The sequence below is a fragment of the Chiloscyllium plagiosum genome, unplaced genomic scaffold (assembly GCF_037043375.1).
Source record: "Chiloscyllium plagiosum isolate Xiang-an unplaced genomic scaffold, Cpla_swu_hap1 HiC_scaffold_13, whole genome shotgun sequence".
In the NCBI taxonomy this organism is placed as follows: Eukaryota; Metazoa; Chordata; class Chondrichthyes; order Orectolobiformes; family Hemiscylliidae; genus Chiloscyllium; species Chiloscyllium plagiosum.
In genome coordinates, this window is record NW_028270151.1 from 6,188,723 (window position 1) to 6,211,954 (window position 23,232).

Below are 23,232 nucleotides of genomic sequence, written 5' to 3' on the forward strand. Positions count from 1 at the left end.
CTGATGGAACAACAGAGATCTTCCACACCTCCTGGCTGGTATTGGCAATGGCCAGGCTGTTCATCCAGAGATCAAACAAAGCACTGCAGAGGTTGGAAATCTGAAATAAAAGCAGGAATTGTTGTAGAAGCTCAGCAGGTTTAGCAATATCTGTGGAGAGAGAGAAACAGCATTATTTAATCCAGAGAGCCACTTGATGTTTAGGGGAACTGGGTTCAACTCCAACCATGCCTGACGTGGAACTTGAATTCAATAAAATCTGTAATTAAGAGTCTAACGATCACCATGAAACTTTATTTTTTGTTTATTGATTTGAGGGATGTGGTGTCACTGTCTGGGTCCAGTATTTATTGCCTGTCCCTAGTTGCCCCTTGAGAAGGTGGGGGTGAGCTGCCTTCTTGAACCGCTGCAGTCCATGTGCTGTGGGTTGACCCACAATGCCCTTAGGAAGGGAATTCCAGGACTTGGACCTAGTGACAGTGAAGGAACGGTGATATATTTCCAAGTCAGGATGGTGAGTGGTTTGGAGGGGAACTTGCAGGGGATGGTGTTCCCATGTATCTGCTGCCCTTGTCCTTCTAGATGGAAGTGGTCATGGATTTGGAAGGTGCTGTGTAAGGAAACTGTTGTCAGTTGTTTGAAAACTGTCTGTTATGGAAGAACAAGTGACTCCCGACCCATAACAATGTAGTTGACTCTTAACTGGGCAATTAGGGATGGGCAATAAATGCTGGGCTGACCAGTGACACCCTCAGCCAGTGAATGAATAAAATAAAATTGCCATCTGCTCAGAATGAAATCTTTGACTTGTTTTAAGCTGAGTGTAGATTTACCTTTGATATAGCCTTGACAATATGCCAATTCATAAATGCTGCCCTATAAATATAAGTCTAATTCCGAGACTTTTTATTTGTTGCTATTTCATTTGCTGACTGTGTGCTGAATACTGGGTGAAACTTCCAATGGATGGATCGACCCAAAACTGTTCAGGTGATATACCTTCGATATCCTGCTGAGGTATGTCAATGCACAGTGGTGCTAATGTTGTGGATTCCCCGCTGAGATTACCTTGAAGGACTCTTGCATTAGAATCAGACCCTGCTTTAATTGTTGATGTGAATTATAGACAGATGGTCTTCAGGTGACAGATATTTGATTAACACCATGTTTGTATTTTTATTCTGGGAGGACTCAAATCCTGAGTATGGTGTGGGAGTCAGAATGATGTGCTCCTGTTCACCAAAAGACTCATGATCCTACAGTCCTGTACACAATCCATTGCTCAGTGTCACTGTTGACCTAGTGTATTTATAATTTCCAGCTCTCAGCAAATATGATTTATGTATCAACTTTCATTAAGGAACACAACTTCTCGTCATTTATATAAATGATTTGGATGTGATTATAGGAGGTACAGTTAGTAAGTTTGCAGATGACATCAAACTTGGAGGTGTAGTGGACAGCAAAGAGGGTTACCTCAGATTACAACAGGATCTGGACCAGATGGGCCAATGGGCTGAGAGGTGGCAGATGGAGTTTAATTCAGATAAATGAGGAGCTGCATTTTGGGAAAGCAAATCTTACCAGGACTTATACACTTAATGGTAAGGTCCAAGGGAGTGTTGCTGAACAAAGAGATCTTGGAGTGCAGGTTCATAACTCCTTGAAAGTGGAGTCGCAGGTAGATAGGATAGTGAAGAAGGCGTTTGGTATGCTTTCCTTTATTGGTTAGAGTATTGAGTACAGGAGTTGGGAGGTCATGTTGCAGCTGTACAGGACATTGGTTAGGCCACTGTTGAAATATTGCGTGCAATTCTGGTCTCCTTCCTATCGTAAAGATGTTGTGAAACTTGAAAAGGTTCAGAAAAGATTTACAAGGATGTTGCCAGGGTTGGACGACTTCAGCTGCAGGGAGAGGCTGAACAGGCTGGGGCTGTTTTCCCTGGAGCATTGAGGGGTGACCTTATAGAGGTTTATAAAATCATGAGGGACATGGATAGGATAAATGGACAAAGTCTTTTCCCTGGGGTGGGTGAGTCCAGAACTTGAGAGCATAGGTTTACAGTGAGAGGGGGAAGGTATAAAAGAGACCTAAGGGGCAACTTTTTCATGCAGAGGGTGGTACATGTATGGAATGAGCCAGAGGAAGTGGTGGAGGCTGGTACAAATGCAATATTTAAAAGGCATCGAGATGGATATATGAAAAGGAAGGGGTTAGAGGGATATGGGCCAGGTGCTGGCAAATGGGATTAGATTAGGTTGGGATATCTGGTCAGCATGAACAAGTTGGATGGAAGGGTCTGTTTCCGTGCTGTACATCTCTATGACTCAATGACTCTCCTTCCCAACCTCTCCCCTCGCCTGAGGCATGGTGACCCCCAGGTTAAGCCATCACAAGTCGTCTCTCTCTAGTGAGGTAGCGGCCTGATGGTCCCATGGGACTTGACAGTTTTAGTCCTGAGAAAACAAATTCCTTGGTCATTCCTTGGTCTTAGGTCGATTGGAAAACCAAATCCGAAATCAGGGCTTGATAGAACACAGAACATAGAACTGTACAGCACAGGATTGGGCCATCCGGCCTACCCTGTTGTGCCAAACATGAGGCCTGCCCTTGGTCCATATCCCTCCTTGATGGAGTGTTTTAGGTTTTGCTGACACAACTTTGAATAACAATTTTAGTTGTCTTTGCTGGTGATGATATTTGTGCAATATTATATAGATGCTGATCCATGCCTTCCAGCAAAATACCCAGACAGAGTAACATGGTGTTATCTAAATCACAGAATGGAATGAGTAGTTGGTGATGCTATCAATGAGGTGAATGGTTTCGACCTATTGCTCAACATTTAATGGACAATCTACAGCTGTACACCACTCACTCGAGGGGACATTGCAGGGAAACTGGAATCATATCTGAATAAAACGGGACAGATGTTAGGGATCAATGTGCTCTAAGCACATTAATGGAAACTGTGGGTTTTCCTTTGCTGCTTCGGAAACTAAGAGGAGACAATGCAGAGACAAAGCTCGACACCGTGAGCAGGATTCCAGCTCCTGAATTCATTGAAGATTTAGTTTCAAGATGTAACACCCTTATGAATATTTAGTGCACACGCAGGTCCCTAGTACAAAAACAGCAGAAGCGAAACGTGCAGCTGAAAAATGTCAGCTGAACAGTGTGCTGTTAGTCTATAATAAAATCCATGCTGGCTTCAACTGCCTGCCACTCTTTCCAGATTGATAAATCACTTGAGAGCTTCATGATTTACCATTTTGCAGCAGTTAAGAAAACCACAGGGAACAGTAAATACCTTAACAAAGTTCTGTTATCGTTGAGAATGGCGCTGTTTCTCTGTTACTGGACTGTCTATTGAGAATAGCAAAAAAATGACTGAAATTCTTCCCTAAAAGAATTAAATTTGCCCCAGATCGTTATCTTTACAAAACTGTCATGGCTTCAGAGATGATACTGCATTTCACTATCCGACAGAAGTTAATTTGTTTAACAACTAACTGGAGGTGGTCCAACACAAACTCTAACCAAATCAACTTGATCATTCAACACAGACACAGAATGCAGGAGGAACTCAGCAGGTCTGAAGTACAGAAGAACAGTCACACTGGAATCAAAACATTAATTCTGCTTCTCTCTCTCCACAGATGCTGCCAGACCTGCCGAGTTTCTCCAGCGTTCTCTGTGTCTGTCTCTGATTTCCAGCGTCTGCAGTTTTTTTTTGAGAACTTAATCATTCCCTTTGCTGTCAATCAGACCTGCATCTTCTGGTCTGCGGGTTAACTTGTTAAATCTTTTCTTGTGTTAAAACATGGACACTACTGCACCTACCTTGGGAACCATTCATTGCCCTTGTGCTCCTCCTCACTCCCATTGCAGCTCTCCACCTGTCAGCCTTTACACAGCCTGGCAGTTCCTCAGCCAGCTCAACCTTGCATCTTTGACGTGGAGGAGCTGGTGTTGGACTGGGGTGGTCAAAGTTAAAAATCACACAACACCAGGTTATAGTCCAATGGGTTTATTCAGAAGCACTAGCTTTCGGAGCACTGCTCCTTCATCAGGTGGAGTATGATGTGGGGTACAATAAACTTGTTGGACTATAACCTGGTGCTGGGTGATTTTTTTACTTGCATCTTTGATGATGACCAAAGAGGAACAGCAATGACGTCTACATCAAGGAGGAGTCCAATGCTGTAGTGGCAATGTCCCTGCCTCTGGGCTGGGGGGGCTCGAATTCAAGTCCCACTTGGTGCAGAGCTGAGTAATAATGTTGCTGAGCAGATTAACAATATCCGTATGGAAGGACGAGGAATTAGCTGTATTGGCTTTGGGTGTACATGGATTTTCTAAGGGCAAGCAATACAATGCCACACGAGAGACCTGAGAGGAAATAGCCAATAGACAATAGCTGCAGGAATAGGCCATTCTGCCCTTCGAGCCTGCACCACCATTCATTATGATCATGGCTGATCATCCTTAATCAGTATCCTGTTCCTGCCTTATCTCCATAACCCTTGATTCCACTATCCTTGAGAGCTCTATCCAACTCTTTCTTAAATGAATCCAGAGACTGGGCCTCCACTGCCCTCTGGGGCAGAGCATTCCACACAGCCACCACTCTCTGGGTGAAGAGGTTTCTCCTCATCTCTGTCCTAAATGGTCTACCCCGTACTTTTAAGCTGTGTCCTCTGGTTCGGGACTCGCCCATCAGCGGAAACATGTTTCCTGCCTCCAGAGTGTCCAATCCTTTAATAATCTTATATGTCTCAATCAGATCCCCTCTCAGTCTTCGAAACTCAAGGGTATACAAGCCCAGTCTTTCAGCATAAGGTAATCCTGCCATTCCAGGAATTGACCTTGTGAACCTATGCTGCACTCCCTCAATAGCCAGAATGTCTTTCCTCAAATTTGGAGACCAAAACTGCACACAATATTCAAGGTGTGGTCTCACCAGGGCCCTGTATAGCTGCAGAAGAACCTCTTTGCTTCTATACTCAATCCCTCTTGTTATGAAGGCCAGCATGCTATTAGCCTTCTTCACTACCTGCTGTACCTGCATGCTTACCTTCATTGACTGGTGTACAAGAACACCCAGATCTCTCTGTACTGCCCCTTTACCTAACTTGACTCCATTTAGGTAGTAATCTGCCTTCCTGTTCTTGCCACCAAAGTGGATAACCATACATTTATCCACATTAAACTGTATCTGCCATGCATCTGTCCACTCACCTAACCTGTCCAGGTCACCCTGTAATCTCCTAACATCCTCCTCACATTTCACCCTGCCACCCAGCTTAGTTTCATCAGCAAATTTGCTAATGTTACTATTAATACCATCTTCCATATCATTAATATATATTGTATAAAGCTGAGGTCCCAGTACTGATCCCTGCGGTACCCCACTGGTCACCGCCTGCCATTCCAAAAGGAGCCGTTTATCACTACTCTTTGATTCCTGTCAGCCAACCAACTTTCAATCCAAGTCAGTACTTTGCCCCCAATACCATGTGCCCTAATTTTGCTCACTAATCTCCTATGTGGGACTTTATCAAAGACTTTCTGAAAGTCCAGGTACACTACATCTACTGGATCTCCCTCGTCCATCTTCAGAGTTACATCCTCAAAGAATTCCAGAAGATTAGTCAAGCCTGATTTCCCCTTCATAAATCCATGCTGACTCTGACCTATCCTGTTACTATTATCCAGATGTGTCGTAATTTCATCCTTTATAATAGACTCCAGCATCTTTCCCACCACTGAGGTCAGACTAACTAGTCTGTAATTTCCTGCTTTCTCTCTCGCTCCTTTCTTAAAAAGTGGTACAACATTAGCCACCTTCCAATCCACAGGAACTGATCCCAAATCTATCGAACTCTGGAAAATAATCACCAACGCGTCCACGATTTCTCGAGCCACCTCCTTCAGTACCCTGGGATGCAGACCGTCAGGCCCCGGAGACTTATCAACCTTCAGACCTAACAGTCTCTCCATCACCAATTCCTGGCAAATATAAATTCCCTTCAGTTCAGGTCCTTCAGCCACTGTTACCTCAGGGAGATTGCTTGTGTCTTCCCCAGTGAACACAGATCTGAAGTACCAATTCAACTCTTCTGCCATTTCTTTGTTCCCCGTAATATATTCCCCTGTTTCTGTCTTCAAGGGCCCAATTTTAGTCTTAACCATTTCTTTGCCTTTCACATACCTAAAAAAGCTTTTACTATCCTCCTTTATATTTTTACTCTGCGTATTTCCTTCTTAGTAATCCTCTGTTGTTCTTTAAAAGCTTCCCAGTCCTCCGTTTTCCCACTTATCTTTGCTATGTTATACATTTTCTCTTTTAACTTTATATTTTTCTTAACTTCCCTCGTCAGCCACGGCCACCCATGCCTCCTCCTGGGATCTTTCTTCCTTTTTGGAATGAACTGATCCTGCATCTTCTGCATTATACCCCGAAATATCTGCCACTGTTCCTCCGCTGTCATCCCTGCTAAGGTATTGTACCATTGAACTTTGGCCAGCTCCTCCCTCATAGCTCCATAGTTCCCTTTATTCAACAGAAATATTGTCACTTCCTTTCAAATTGCAGATTGAAGCCTATTGTATTATGGTCACTACGTCCTAATGGCTCCTTCACTTCATGGTCATAGGTTATAGGTCATGGTAGAAAGGGACTATAGCAACGTGGATACAAGACTGGCTGAGTGATAGCAAATAGCAATGAGCAATGGATACATTTCAAGCGGATGGAGTGTTTGTCATGGAGTTTCCCAGGGGTCAGTATTTGGACCCTTGCTTTTCCTGACTATAGATTAATGATCTGGATCCTTGTGTTCAGGGGACAATCGCAAAGTATGCAGAAGACACAAAACTTGGAAGAATTGTGACCTGTGAGGAGGGCAGTTCGGAGCTCCAGAAAGACAGAGTCGAGTTAGTGGAGTGAGTGGATAGGTGGTTGATGGGGTTCAACACAGAGAAGTGTGAGGTGATGCAGTTTGGTCTGAGGAACAACATTAAATAAGGCGTCCAATTCTAAAGGGAGTGCAGAGGAAAAGGGACCTGGGTGTGTCTGTTCATAAAGGAGAAAGTGAGGACTGCAGATGCTGGGGATCAGAGCTGAAAATGTGTTGCTTGAAAAGCGCAGCAGGTCAGGCAGCATCCAGGGAACAGGAGAATCGACGTTTCAGGCATAAGCCCTTCTTCAGGAATGAGGAAAGTGTGTCCAGCAGGCTAAGATAAAAGGTAGGGAGGAGGGACTTGGGGGAGGGGCGTTGGAAATGCGATAGGTGGAAGGAGGTCAAGGTGAGGGTGATAGGCCGGAGTGGGGTGGGGGCGGAGAGGTCCGAAAGAAGATTGCAGGTTAGGAAGGCGGTGCTGAGTTCGAGGGATTTGACTGAGACAAGGTGGGGGGAGGGGAAATGAGGAAACTGGAGAAATCTGAGTTCATCCCTTGTGGTTGGAGGGTTCCTAGGCGGAAGATGAGGCGCTCTTCCTCCAACCGTCTCCGACCGACTCCCACAGCTACCTAGATTACACCTCCTCCCACCCTGCCCCCTGTAAAAATGCCATCCCATATTCCCAATTCCTTCGTCTCCGCCGCATCTGCTCCCAGGAGGACCAGTTCCAAATCCGTACAACCCAGATGGCCTCCTTCTTCAAGGACCGCAATTTCCCCCCCGACGTGGTCGATGATGCCCTCCACCGCATCTCTTCCACTTCCCGCTCCTCTGCCCTTGAGCCCCGCCCCTCCAACCGCCACCAGGACAGAACCCCACTGGTCCTCACCTACCACCCCACCAATCTCCATGTACAGCATATCATCCACCGTCATTTCCGCCACCTCCAAACGGACCCCGCCACCAGGGATATATTTCTCTCCCCTCCCCTATCAGTGTTCCGAAAAGACCACTCCCTTCATGACTCCCTCGTCAGGTCCACACCCCTCACCAACCCAACCTCCACTCCTGGCACCTTCCCCTGCAACCGCAAGAAATGCAAAACATGCGCCCATACCTCCCCCCTTACTTCCCTCCAAGGCCCCAAGGGATACTTCCATATCCACCACAAATTCACCTGCACCTCCACACACATCATCTATTGCATCCGCTGCACCCGATGTGGCCTCCTCTATATTGGGGAGACAGGCCGCCTACTTGTGGAACGTTTCAGAGAACACCTCTGGGACACCCGGACCAACCAACCCAACCACCCCGTGGCTCAACACTTCAACTCCCCCTCCCACTCCACCAAGGACATGCAGGTCCTTGGACTCCTCCATCGCCAGACCATAGCAACACGACGGTTGGAGGAAGAGCGCCTCATCTTCCACCTAGGAACCCTCCAACCACAAGGGATGAACTCAGATTTCGCCAATTTCCTCATTTCCCCTCCTCCCACCTTGTCTCAGTCAAATCCCTCGAACTCAGTACCACCTTCCTAACCTGCAATCTTCTTTCGGACCTCTCCGCCCCCACCCCACTCCGGCCTATCACCCTCACCTTGACCTCCTTCCACCTATCGCATTTCCGACACCCCTCCCTCAAGTCCCTCCTCCCTACCTTTTATCTTAGCCTGCTGGACACACTTTCCTCATTCCTGAAGAAGGGCTCATGCCCGAAACGTCAATTCTCCTGTTCCTTGGATGCTGCCTGACCTGGTGCGCTTTTCCAGCAACACATTTTCAGCTGTCTGTTCATAGACCATTGAAGGTAAAACAGAGAGAGTACTTAATAGTGCATACAGTGTCCTCAGCTTTATTAATAGAGGTAAAGAGTATAACAGCAAGGAGCTGGTGTTGAACTTGTACAAGTTAGACCTCAGCTGGGAGATTGCGCCGAGTCTGGGAGACACATTATAGGAGAGATGTGAACGCCTTGGACATAGTACAGAAACAATTTCCAAGAATGGTTCTAGGGATGGGAAATGTCAGTGATGAGGACAGACTGAAGAAGATGGAATCATAGAATCTGACAGTATGTACCTGTTCTCCAGGGAGAGGAGAGGAGATCTGATAGGCTGAATGGAGTGGATAGGGAGAAACTGTCTCCATTTCACAAAACAAAGAAAAACAAATGCATGTAAATTGAAAATGATGCACAAATGAAGCAAGGGTGACGTGAGAAAAAGCTTTTTCACCCAGCGAGTGGCTGGTGTGCGTAATGCACTGTCTGGAAATGTTCAATTGAGACATTCAAGGGGGGAATTGGATGATTACTTGGAGATAAATAATGTACAAGGGTTTGGGTAAAAGCAGGTTACCCCTGGGTAACTAATACTGTCTGAAGAGCTGGTGCAGGCACAATGGGCCTCTGGTGCACCGTAACGATACTGTGATTCAGTGAAGGTGATGTTGCCTTCTCTTCAGCCACATGTTGCACAGACCCAGAGATCCAGCTCCAACAATGTGGGACTCCCAATGGAGTTGAGCAGCTGCCCCAATGCCTCAGGGAAATCAACCCTCCACAGCATGTCATCGCCCCCATGTGCAGCCATATGGAACTACACCTCCTATCTCTGTGACCACACCTCATTTACCTGCCACTGGCTGCACATGGACCCCTCCACACACTCTCCCACTCACACATACACTCACACACTCACACGCGCATGTGCACACACAATCACACATATACACATATAGACACACACACACACACACTACACACATTCATATACACACACAAACACACACACCCAGGTCTCTGTCTCCCTGAAGTATTGAGGACTGAGGGTTGATACAATAAAAATTGCTGGAGAAGCTCAGCAGCTCTGACAGCTTGTGTGGGGAGTGACAGCGTTAATGTTTCCAGTCCTGTGACCCACCTCAGAACTAGCGCATCCCCCACCTTCTCAAGGGACAGGCAATAAATGCTGACACCCATGTCCCACGAGTGAATTTAACAAAAACACAAGTAATAAATTTTGGTTCAGAAGAAGGGTAACTAAACTCAAAATGTTAACTCTGCTTTCTCTTTCCACACATGCTGCCAAACCTGCCGAGTTTCTCCAGCAATTTCAGGTGTTTGTGATCTCTAGCAGCTGCCATCTTTGTGTGGTATGGCTAAGGATTGATAATGGTGTGTCATTGTGAGACAGGATTGTGAAAGGACAATAAGGTCACGGCCCTCTCCAACTCTCACTGGCTGCTGCAGACTCAAAGCTTCCCGTGAGCTTCTCTGACTAGTGTCCCTTTATTGAGAAATCTTCCCTGTGACAGATTTGGAATGTAATCTTTTTCATCCTCGGGCATTCTCCCTGTCTGATTGGTCAGAATGTGGAGGTGCCAGTGTTGGACTGGAGTGGGCGAGATCAGAGATCACACAGCACCAGGTTAGAGTCCAACAGATTTATTTTGAATCACAAGCTTTTGGAGCGCAGCCCCTTTGTCAGGTGACGTGAGCACAGGCACAGAGTTTAGATTAGTTTACTTACAGTGTGGAAACAGGCCCTTCGGCCCACCAAGTCCACACCGACCCGCAACCCACCCAGACCCAATCCCCTACATTTACCCCTTCACCTAACACTACAGGCAATTTAGAATGGCCAATTCACCTAATCTGCACATCATTGGACTGTGGGAGGAAACCCACGCAGACACGGGGAGAATGTGCAAACTCCACACAGTCAGTCGCCTGAGGCGGGAATTGAACCCAGGTCTCTGGCGCTGTGAGGCAGCAGTGCTAACGACTCTGCCGTCGGCAGAGATATCAAAGGATTGTACAAATGGGTGAGTGGGAGTGTTGACAGGCTGGACAATAAGTCTCTGCAGTTGATCAAAAATGTCAGATGGTGTGAGTAAAGTCTAGATCACTGTGGTGCTGGAAAAGCACAGCAGGTCTGGCAGCATCTGAGGAGCAGGAAAAGCGATGTTTTGGCCTGATGAAGGGCTTTTGCCCAAAATGTCGATTCTCCTGCTCCTCGGATGCTGCCTGATCTGCTGCGCTTTTCCAACACCGCTCTAATCTAGACTCTGATCTCCAGCATAGAAGAACATAGAACATAGAATAATACAGCACAGAACAGGCCCTTCGGCCCACGATGTTGTGCTGAACATTTGTCCTAACTTAAGCACCCATCCATGTACCTATCCAATTGCCGCTTAAAGGTCACCAATGATTCTGACTCTGCCACTCCCCCAGGCAAGCATCTGCAGTCCTCACTTTTGCCTCATTCATTTGTGTTCCCCTTAGCGTAGAAATAAACATATTCAGATTGATCCTGGGTGATTTTGGGACCAATGCTTTAAAAAAGGCAGCAAACCTGGTGTGTGATCTTTAACTTTGTACACCCCAGTCCAACACCAGCACCTCCAATTCATGGTGAAGGCCAGTATGGAAGGGGACTATAATGGCATGTTCTATTAAAATATGTGATGATTATATCACCAATTTTTGTTATAGCAATAACTCTAAAATAGCAGAATCACCTCAGTGCTAATGCCCAATTTAAGATATTCTATTAAAATAGGAATGCACCAAACTATGTTTATAGGTGAACAATGGGAGTGGCATGGCAAGGAACTGTTAATACAATCGTGGCTCAGAAATCCCAGATTCTTCCCACATTTATTTCATACAGTCAGAAACCAAAATGTATTCCACAGGAAGCTGTATGCAGCTCGTAATTGTCAGCACATGGACAGAGCCATATGGAAGTGCTTAGTGGATGAAACATGCAAGATCCAGGGACAAAGCCAGAATCTATTGGTATGTCACAGTGTCAGGTCTCGATTTGTACTGTTTGTTAGAGAGGACAAATGAGAACATAGAGTGTCACAATCATGGTCTCTGACCTTCCTAAAAACAAAATCAGACCATTGCAGAAGTTTATGGCTTTTAGCATAGCTTTGGACATGGTCATAGAATCCTGACAGTATGAAATCAGGCCCTTCGATTCCACACTGACCCTCTGAACAGCGTCCCACCCAGACTCAACTGTTCTGTCACCCTGCATTTCCCATGTAGATGCATCTAACCGACAAATGGGTCATTTAGCATGGCCAATTCACCTAATCTGCACATCTTTGGACTGTGGGAGGAAACCCATGCTGACACGGGGGTAACATGCAAACTCCACACAGTCACCTGAGGCAGGGATTGAACCCAGGTTCCTGGCCCTGTGAGGCAGCAGTGCTAACCACTGTGGCACCCTTTTTTGCTATTAATTTTGTTTAAATAATAGATGTCTATTCATTGGAATAATTAGCTTTAAAATATTGTAATCAGTGTGAGGACAGTTGCCGTACATAAGTCAAAGTCTACTGGGTTTAACGTGGTGAATGCATCACTGGCAAGCACTCTGTGTCAATCAGGTTACGTTGTACATTAACCAGACCCTTCAGACTGCTTATTTCAGTGACTGTACATAGATCCCAGACACAATTTGAAGAAAAGCAATTGATTTTGTACAGGATTCCAGTCAGAATTTACTCTTCAAACCACATCTCCATACAGATTATTTGATTATACATCACCTTGCAGTCTGTGGACCTTTCTGAATCGAAATTTGCTGTCACATGTTCCTCCAATGCTGCTCTTGAATCACTGCTTGCTGCTATGTCTAATTCAGAATGAGCCTTATGTCTCCTTCAGCTTGAGGCATGTCCCTTCTGATTGTCAACGCAGCAATGGGAGTGCCCCAGGGGACAGGCAACACCATCTTCATGGGATATAGAACTCCAGAGTTAAGCATGAAATATATTTAACAAACACTTATGAGAGTATGGTCAGCAACCATTACCTGGGGTGACTGTAAGGTTACAGTGTTGAGGGAAGGTGTTAAAATGTAGATGTTTAAATCCTACAAATTATTATGCAGTTGAAACTTGAATGCAGTTTCAGACACAGTAGTAATCCTGCAGTCACATGGAGAAAGCTTTTCCAAATTCATAAGGGCCATATCTCGATATTCCTTATGTTGGTAAATTGAAATGATTCAAATGGACAGGTACCAAAGCTTAGGATCGAAGAGATTTTCTTTCCTGCTTCACAACCAGGGAGGGGTTTAACAATTTGTGTGACTATCATTTGGAGCTGTATTGAATATCTTGGTGGTAAAATCAAACCCAGAGCAGCGAAATAAACCATTAGACTTGGCAGGAAATAATGAGTCAAAGTAGCAAGGAATGGAAACCCAATCCCCGATAGAATGACAGCTTCAAAATAGGGAAGAGATGCTTTATGGCTAACACACTCACTCTCACACACACACACTCACTCTCATACACACACACTCACTCTCACACACACACACTCACTCTCATACACACACACTCACTCTCACACACACACACTCACTCTCTCACACACACACTCTCACACACACACACACACACACACACACACACTCACTCACACACACACACTCTCACACACCCACACACTCACTCACACACACACACTCACACACACACACTCACTCACACACACACACTCACTCACACACACACTCACACACACACACACTCACTCACACACACACACACACTCACTCACACACACACACACTCTCACACACACACACTCTCACACACACACTCACTCACACACACTTACTCACACACACACACACTCACTCACACACACACTCACACTCACTCACACTCTCACACTCACACACTCACTCACACACACACAGACTCACACACACACACACACTCACTCTCACACACACACATACACACACACACTCACTCACACACTCACTCACACGCTCACACTCACTCACTCACTCACACACACTCTCACACACACACCCACTCTCACACACACACTCACTCACACACTCACACTCTCACACTCACTCACCTCACACACTCACTCACTCACACACACACCCACTCGCACACACTCACTCACACAGACTCACCCTTACCCTCCTATGCATATGATGGTTACAAGACTGCCTTCATAGTTGGTTAACCCCTCTGCTGTTTAATAATGCATCCTGCCCACCTCAGGGGTAGAAGTCCCACCTCTGAGAATGGCTGGCTAATGGTCCCAGCAGCACGACTGTTACAGCTAGGAGTGTGTTTAGCCCCAGCACTGATGGTCAGTATGTTAAAGGTTAAACACCATCTTATAGTCCAACAGGTTTATTTGGAAGCACGAGCTTTCGGAGCGCTGCTCCTTCAGCAGGTGGTTGTGGAGCAGGATCATAAGGCAGAGAATTTATAGCAAAAGATCTCAGTGACATGCAACTGAAACAATATACTGAACAAACCTAGGTTGCTGTTAAGTCTTTCATCTTTTAGAATGGGTTGCAGGTTTCGGTTCATTAGTATGTAAATCCCAGAACTTCTTTTAAGTCACGTTCTCAAGATAACGTAAGGTTTTATAATAAAAAGATGCCATCTCAACTCAGACAATACATTAAAGGTGTGAGGTTAGAGTCTGTCTGTTTCTCAATCTAGAGCCAGACTGGTTCCATTTCCAACGTTGGAATTTATAATATGTTCTATGGAGTGACTGCCTGCATGGACTATCTGCAGGTTGTGGGCTTTTTGTATCTGCAAATGTAACTCTGCAAATGCAAATTCACCCCATAGACTTATATGTGTATGTGGGTGTGTGTGTATGCAAGAGAGTGTGAGTGTTTACATTTAAGTATGTGCGTGAGTGTGTGCATGTGAGTGTGAGTGTACATGAGAGAGTGTGTCTTTGCGTGTGTGCATGCTTGGTAAAGTGTGTGGGTGGGTGTGATGGAGCGTAAACCTGTGAGAGGGTGTGCGTGTATGGCTGTGAGGGTGGGGGATGTATGTGTGTGAGTCTGTGTGTGAGTTTGTGAGTGTGTGAGTGTGAGCGTGCAGGGGTGTATGCAAAGAGGGTGGATTAAATTCGAGATTAACTCCAAAAGGTTAAAAGCTTTGGAAAAGAAAAGAAAATTATTAGAAACTCTAGTATAATGGAAGGAGATCCCTGAACATTGTTAAAGAAGGAACAAAGAAATAGTTGAAAAAGAGAAATAGATCGTAAAACCAGAGGAACAGAAATGAGGCCATTCAGCCCATCGATTCTGCCCCCCCCCCATTCAATCATGACCGCTAAGTTTCTCAACCCCATTTTCCTGCTTTCTCCTTTTAACCTTTGATCCCCTTGGCAATCGAGATCCTATCTTTCTCTGTTTTAAACACACTCAATGACCAGGCCTCCACAGCCTTCTGTGGCAATGAATTCCATAGATTCCCCACTCTCTGGTTGAAGAAGTTTGTCCTTATCTCCAGTCTAAAAGGTCTTCCCTTTACTCTAAGGCTGTGCCCTCGGGTCCCAGACTCTCCGACCACTGGAAACATCCACTCTGTCCAGGTCATTCCATATTCTGTAAGTTTCAATTAGATCCCTCCCCCAATCCTTCTAAACGCCATTGAGTATAAACCCAGAGTCCTCAAACCTTGGTCATTTGTAACACTTTGACCAAATGCTTTTAGCTTGTATATATTTATATCAAACATAGTTCCATCATTTATAATGCTGCTGATTGTCTGTGAGTAAGATCAATAAAATTGATTCTGTTTAACTCCAACTGAGAGAGGGTTTTGCGGAGTGTAATCCCACTTGGGTGAGCAAGTATTGATCAGCTGGATATTAAATTGTACAGAGTGCTGTCCAAATCAGAGTGCTTGTCAAAAGTCTGAAATGGGAAACACATTTCTTAGTTTCTTAAAGGTCTGGCACGCCGTACCAAATATAGCACACGGCCAGGATGTGTGTTATCGAAAAAAATGTATAGCAGTTCGAGATGATACAGAATCTGGTGATATAAAAAAAAGACACAAGGCATATTTCTGTTGAGGCTGTAGATTGTGGCGTGAAATGTACAGCAATGTAGAAGTGTGACTATGTCTTGCTCAGCATCGAGTCACATTCTGAGTGCACCCTCCACTGCCAAGGCTGGATATTCTGGCTGCTGCTTGTCTATAATTATGAGGCATTCATACAGTAAACCACGTTCACCCCAACTCAGTAAAAGTCTATTTTGTTGGTGTCATCAATGTTGTGGATTTGGCCCCAACCCATCGCAGAGTGAAGAGGAACATCCACTTTAAAAATGAATTAAAAGTATTTTGTTTACAGAATGTTTTTGAATGCTGGATTAGGTTAATGTTATACCATAAGGTCAATTATGGTCAGTTCTCTACAGTGATAATATTGCCTTTTACCAGCTTTGTAGCTTTGAAAGTGAATTGGAATTTAATGTATTTTTCTTGATTTAACCTGATTCTTTTGACCTATATTCACCCTCGCAGTGAATGTACCCTGTGCAGAATGCACCCTATTCAGAAGAAGGAAATAGTTCAGTTATAAAACACAGGAGCCTCTGTTATATTCCAAATGGCTGCCTGGTTTCAGAGAGACTGTGTACGCCTCTGACCATTTCTGTGATCCTAACACTGCAAAAATGTCAAGCATTCTCATTCTGAAGAAAAAAAAACATGTTTGGGATCAGTGTCTGAACAGTAATGAAAAATTGAAAGATGAATCTGTTTGGTCTGCGATGTTGATTTAGGGTCAAGGAAAAAGACAAGAGGCATCTGAATGTGCCAGAGCAATCCTTCAGGGCGAAGTGAAACTGAATGCAAATACAACATCCAGAGACATTGGTATTTACTTGCCAAGTGTTTTTCAGTGTGAGACAAATAACTCTGCCATATGTTAGACATTACTAAAACTGCTGTGGTACTCTTCATGAAAAATGCAGTAGTGATTCCTCCTGTGGTGCTCTGTGGGTAAACAGGCCTTGTCATTGTAGCACTGAAACTATTCACACTCTCGGTGAGTGAACAGGTTTTGGATTTTGGCATGCGCTGGGCTTGTTGTTCTCAGCTGGGCTGCTTTAGGATCATAGCAGTTGACCTTAATTTTCCCAAGATAAAGTGCAAGATCAGTCCAATGAATCCCTATTTAGTGTCAACTCCTGAAAGTGCTTGATTGTAAACCCATATGTGCCTGATGTATGTTGGAAAAGCTTCTGAGGTTTGATTACCTACAGAATGGAAACATGCCCTTCGACCCAACAAGTCCACAACGACCCTCTGAAGAGTAACCCACTCAGACCCATTCCCCATACGTACCCCTGACTAATGCACCTAACACTATGGGCGATTTAGCATGGCCAATTCACCGAACTGCACATCTCTGGATTGTTGGAGGAAACCCACGCAGACACGGGAAAATGTGTGGATTAGATTCCCAACAGTGTGGAAACAGTCCGTTTGGCTCAACAAGTCCATACTGACCCTCCGAAAAGCAACCCATCCCTCTACGTTTACCCCTTCACCTAACACTACGGGCAATTTAGCATGGCCAATTCACCTGACCTGCACATCTTTGGACTGTGGGAGGAAACCGGAGAACCCGGAGGAAACCCACGCAGACACAGGGAAAATGTGCAAACTCCACATAGACAGTTGCCTGAGGCGGGAATTGAACCCGGGTCTCTGGCGCGGTGAGGCAGCAGTGCTAACCACTGTGCCACCGTGCCGCCCATTGATGCACCTAACACTATGGGCAATTTAGCATGGCCAATTCACCTAACCTGCACAGCTTTGGACTGTGGGAGAAAACCGGACCACCCGGGGGAAACCCACGCAGACACGGGGAGAACGTGCAAACTCTGCACAGTCACCCAAGGCTGGAATCGAACCTGGGTCCCTGGTGCTGAAAGGCTGCAGTGCTAACCACTGAGCCACCGTGCCACCCTATGGAAACAGACCCTTTGGCTCAATAAGTCCACACTGGCCCTCTGAAGTGTAACCCACCCAGACCCATTCCCCTAACCTGTATTTGCCCCTGACTAATGCACCTAACACTATGAGCAATTTAGCATGGCCAATTCGCCTGACCTGCACATCTTTGGAATGTGGGAGGAAACCGGAGCACCCGGAGGAAACCCACGCAGACACGGGGTGAATGTGCAAACTCCACACAGACAGTTGTCCAAGGTGGGAATTGAACCCGGGTCTCTGGCGCTGTGAGGCAGCAGTGCTAACCACTGAGCCACCGTGCCGCCCACAATGAGTTAATCTGGCCAAATTGGATCGTGGCATGGTTAGGTGCATGGGCTTTGCTCCTGGACTTTCTGAGGGTTTCCTGAGACTCAGTGAACATTGCCTTGGATCATTAGAAAGGCCTACTTCATAGCTTCCTGATAGTCACTGTGTCCAGCTGTATCCTCACGCATATGATACCAAATGTGAAGAGATTGTTTCTCCTGGTGGGAGAATCTAGGACCAAAGAGCAATGTCTCAGATGAAGAGCTTGCACAGTTAAGACAGAGGTGAGGAGGAATTTCCTCTCTGACGGGAGTGAATCTGTGGAATGCTTTATCACAAAAGACTGTCAAAGTGGGGTCATTAAGTATACTAAAGGTCACGATAAATAGATTTTTGATGAGGAAGGGTATTGGGGATTATGGGGAAACAGGAGAAATGTGGACTTGAGGGTTCTCAAATCAACCATGGCCCATTGAATGGTGGCTGAAAATGTGTTGCTGGAAAAGCGCAGCAGGTCAGGCAGCATCCAAGGAACAGGAGAATCGACGTTTCGGGCATAAGCCCTTCTTCAGGAAACCAAATTGAATGGTGGGGCAGATATGGCCTCATGGTCTTAGGTGTTCCTGAATTTATGATCCACCTGATGCCAAGTTCAATATGAGACTGCCCAAGCTGAGGTTATGACTTACTCTGCTTAGTCGCTAACAAGACTTCTCACTGACAGCTCATCATGATGAAAGACTCCCTGGTGAGGAGTCTACAAGAAACAAAGAGACTCAATTTCATTTGTAAAAGTATTTGGGTTTATAATTTTTTTAAAGGTTACAAAAAGCAGAATTGCTTCTGCAGTTTACATGGAAATCTCTTCCATTGTCGAAAGTTCTTGCAGAGAAGGCTGGAAGTCAACAGTAAGAGAAGCAGGGAAAGAAAAATCACCAGTTTCCTCATTTCCCCACCCGCCAACTTATCCCAGTTCCAACCTTCCAACTCAGCACTGCCTTCTTCACCTGTCCCACCTGTCCATCTTCCTGCCTACCTATCCTCTCCGACCTATCACTTTCACCACCCACCTTCATCTACTTATCACATTCCCAGTCGCCCTTCCCCCAACACCACCTTCCTCCCATTTATCCCTCAGACCCTCTGTCCCACAAGCCTAATTCCTGATGAAGGGCTTATGCCCAAAATGTCGACTCTCCTGCTCCTCAGATGCTGCCTGACCTGCTGTGCTTTTCCAGCACCACACTCTTTGACTCTGACCTCCAGCATCTACACTGCTCACTTTCTCCTCAAAAAAAAGCATGAAATTATGGAGAAAGGCAAGCAATAAGTTTGTGATAATTAACTTCTTCACGTTCTGTCACCTCAACAAACATTTATCAGGTGTCTTTAACATTCTCAACTCTCTAGTCAGAGGGGAATGGGTCTGGATGGGTTACTCTTCATAGGGACTTGTTGGGCCGAAGGGCCTGTTTGCATACTGTGGGGATTCTAATCTAATCACAGATTTTCAGCCATTACTGACTTTCATAGTATTATCTTCAAAGGAGTATGGGACATAGTTACTCTTCCATACATTATTGTTCTTACCCCGAGCATGCAGGGAATTTGGAAGCACTCAGAGAGTAGTAAGGGTATGGAATGCTTTGCCTGCAACGGTAGTAGATTCGCCAAGTTTAAGTGCATTTAAGTCGTCATTGGACAGGCAAATGGACATACATGGAATAGTGTAGGTGGGATGGGCTTCAGATTAATACGACAGGGCAGCGCAACATCGCGGGCCGAAGGGCCTGTACTATGCTGTAATGTTCTATGTTCTATGTTCACTAATTGAGGGAGGAACAGTCAGAGATGACATAATTAACTTTTGTCTTTAAGCAGGAGCTAGGGAGGTGACAAGGCTAGTGACTGAGAAACACATCTGAGATCACCAATCAGGTTTATTATTGACTCATCCATCTGCAATGAGCAGCTGGCAACAGGCTCCGAGTGCTGAGAAACAGCTACCGGTTTGTGGAGGGCTATAGAAAGCTGCTTAACCGTCCAACGAAGACAGGAGGGGTGACTGACAGATGCAGGAGCTTGGTGGGGGTGGAGGTGGATAGAGAGGCTTAATTAGCAGCATGTGGTGATATGGGAGAGTGTGCTCATCCTGCTGCTCATGAAGGGGCTGATAACATGATTTGTTGTCATTCCCCAAGCTCCGTCTTTTTAAAGGAGGCTGTTTCTTGCCATTTGCTGCTCTGGGTGTCAGGTTCTTACCAGAGTCCATGGGGGTCTGTGCTTAACTGCATAAAGACGCCATCGGGGTCAGAGGACGCCTCCTGTGTAGTCAAAACCATAATGGTCCTGTGCTCCCAATTAACTGCCCCCTGCCTAAATCCCATTCACATTGAAACTGACAATAGGAGAGTCGAGGGAGGTCCTCAATGCAGGAAGTTGGTGGCCCATTTAGTTTGGTATTAGCTTCCACTACATTGCTGCTGCTACAGAAAAGATGGTAAAGGGATAAACATTGGAGCCTACATTTTAAAAGTAATAATGCATTGACAAGGTGCAATGTGCTTCTGTTATTTCATTTTCCCCCGGCCCAGATTTGCTGGCAGTCATTAACCTTCATGGTCATTTCACATCATTACGAGCTAGAACCTGAATTATTGTCAATGCAAAAAAAAAGTTGCATTTATGTTTCCTTTGAGTCTCTGATCACTCCACTCTGCCTGGTCACTTGCAGTGATTGCATTTTGTTCTTTTCTCATTCACAGGTTAGGTACTTAGGAAAAGTGATCATGAGAGGAACACAGTTCACATCAGGTTGCACTGAAAGGTCTGTGATTGAGTTGTGGGAAAAGCATACACTGGAGCAGGAAGATGTATCGTCAGCCAACGCCATTCTCGAGATACGCCCTTTCCAAGTCCATCTCCACCACTTGGATGGGAAAAGAGAGGCAACGGTCCAAATGGATACCTTCCAGGTGGCACGGATTGCCTACTGCACAGCAGATCACCACGTCAGCACCAACATCTTCGCCTGGCTTTACCGGGAGATCAACGATGATTTGTCCTACCAGATCGATTGCCACGCAGTGGAGTGCGGGAGCAAACTCGAAGCCAAGAAGCTAGCGCACACCATGATGGAGGCCTTCAAGAAGACCTTCAGCAGCATGAAGCACGATGGGCAGATCCATAACAGCAGCTCCTCCAACCAAGTGGAGTTGGCAACGTCAGACGATGGCTGAGAAGGGGCATTGATGAAATCAGATACATCATTGAAGTCTGGGCTATTGATGACAACCATTGCAGAGAAACGAATGAAGGAAACCAATTGAGGGTGGAATACCAATGAACCCTGGGTTGGTTCGCTTGCCAAATTAGCCAAGCGACACATTAAATTGAGAAGATTTGTTTTTTAAAAAAAAAGAATAAGTATTATCAAAATAGTTGCATTGCAATCTGAAATAATTATGCTGTGACTGGGAGTGTAAAGCAGTCTGACTCCCAAGCAGAGTTAGACATATCCATTGGTGGCATCTCTTTATAATTCACCCGATAAAATTCCTGGGACTAATGAAATAGTAAACTCCCACACCGGAGCCATGAATTAAACTGATGCTTCACTTCCAAGGGAACACAGTCAAAAACAGTCTGTGAAAAGGGAATCAAAAACTTGCATTTAGATGGAAAACCAAGCCAGCAAAATTTGTACATCAAAATTATTAAAAAGAACCGCATGGATCTATCTTCATATATTTCTACCAACATATAAGCTACAATATATGTAAAGATATATTCATTTTTATGAAATGTATTTCAAAATTTAAGTATTAAAATGTAATGTTTTGTCAGTACAGGTTCAATGGGGCAAAGGGCCCCTTGGTACTATATAATTCTATAAATCTTTAAAAATTGGTGTGTATTATCAACTGTGACAAACATATGGAAGTATTTGATTGTGAATGTGGAGGCTCCCCACGTAAAGCTGAAAAAAAAACAATGGAATAAATGTGATGAAAATCTTTAGCCAGCTCAAACAAGAAACTCTGTTTACAAGCATTCCAAAATTGTATTGTTAAAAGTTACAGTTTTAGGGAAAACACAGACTGTTCTCTTTTTTTCCACTTTCAGCTGTCTCGCTGCATTGTCAGAGGTCACTGCATTTCGGTTTAGTTCAGCACGAAAGATTATACAGATTGGACACTGTTTCTATCACGGGTGAAACGGAAGGGTTGGTATTCTCAAGCTCCTGGGCGCCGATACTTTTAAACAGTTTACCTAAATACTCGCCTTCACATCTTTGCATTTCCAACAAAACCCTTTAAAGAAGATCTTAACTCAGGAAAACCGAGAGAAATGCGGATGCTCTAAAACAGAAACAGAAACACAAGTTGCAGGAAAAACTCAGCAGGTCTGGCAGCATCTGTGGAGAGAAATCAGAGTTAACGCTTCAGGCCCAGTGACCCATCAGATCCGCTGAGCTTTTCCAGCAATTTCTGACCTTAACTCAGGAATTCCCACCTTTTTTTATGTTCTTACACAGCACACCCCGCGTTTTTCCATTGATAAGCATAACTCGACTTCCTGAGACACTGACTAGAAACAAAATCCATACCGATAAAAAGAGCCATTAGTGTTCAAATACCCCATCCTCATCTTTCTACCATTGCTCGAGAGAGAACCAAACTGGGTTCCCACGCAGTCAGCATTTCACACTCTCCACAGGGTTGACAGGAGGAGGCAAGTTCTTTGATAAATGGGCAGAATGGCCAATATCGCACTGACATAATGATCTTATTAAGTGCAAATCAGCCTCCAAATCTACAGCCAACTGAAAATCATGTACAGTACATGCCAATTGTTCTATGAATACAAAATAACATTAATGTTATCACAATGCCCGCATGTTAATCAAAATTATTTTAGTGCGTGATTGTTTTTGAAAGTACAATGTTACCTGCAGTTGTAAAGCTATACAATAAATTGTTACATGGTGTAGAATTGGTGAAGACTGTTATTTCTCTTGTTGGAAATATTACGTTCTGATGTTACATTAATAAATGATGTAACTTCTCCATTCTTGAACCCTGGGTGACAGCAGCAGTCCTTCTGCAGGTCAAACTGCTATCACCTTCACGTCTCAAACTGGAAAGATGGCGGATGTTTCTGTGAGATTTTGTATAAATGTTCCAAGGGGCAACGAGACTCTGAGGCAAAATACAGAGAGTGCTGGAGAAAC

General features: G+C 45.0%; 1 protein-coding gene across 3 annotated transcripts in view; it reads left to right on the forward strand.

The window, feature by feature from the left end:
- pid1 (phosphotyrosine interaction domain containing 1) overlaps positions 1-22,994 on the forward strand; it is a 139,307-nt gene extending 116,313 nt beyond the window's left edge. For all 3 annotated transcript variants that reach the window (XM_087993302.1, XM_087993301.1, XM_043702800.2), the window contains one exon: positions 20,765-22,994. In XM_087993302.1, coding sequence (XP_087849428.1) covers positions 20,765-21,238 — 474 coding nt within the window. In that variant the 3' untranslated portion in view covers positions 21,239-22,994. The remainder of the gene's footprint in view (positions 1-20,764) is intronic.
- Positions 22,995-23,232: the final 238 nt, after the last annotated feature.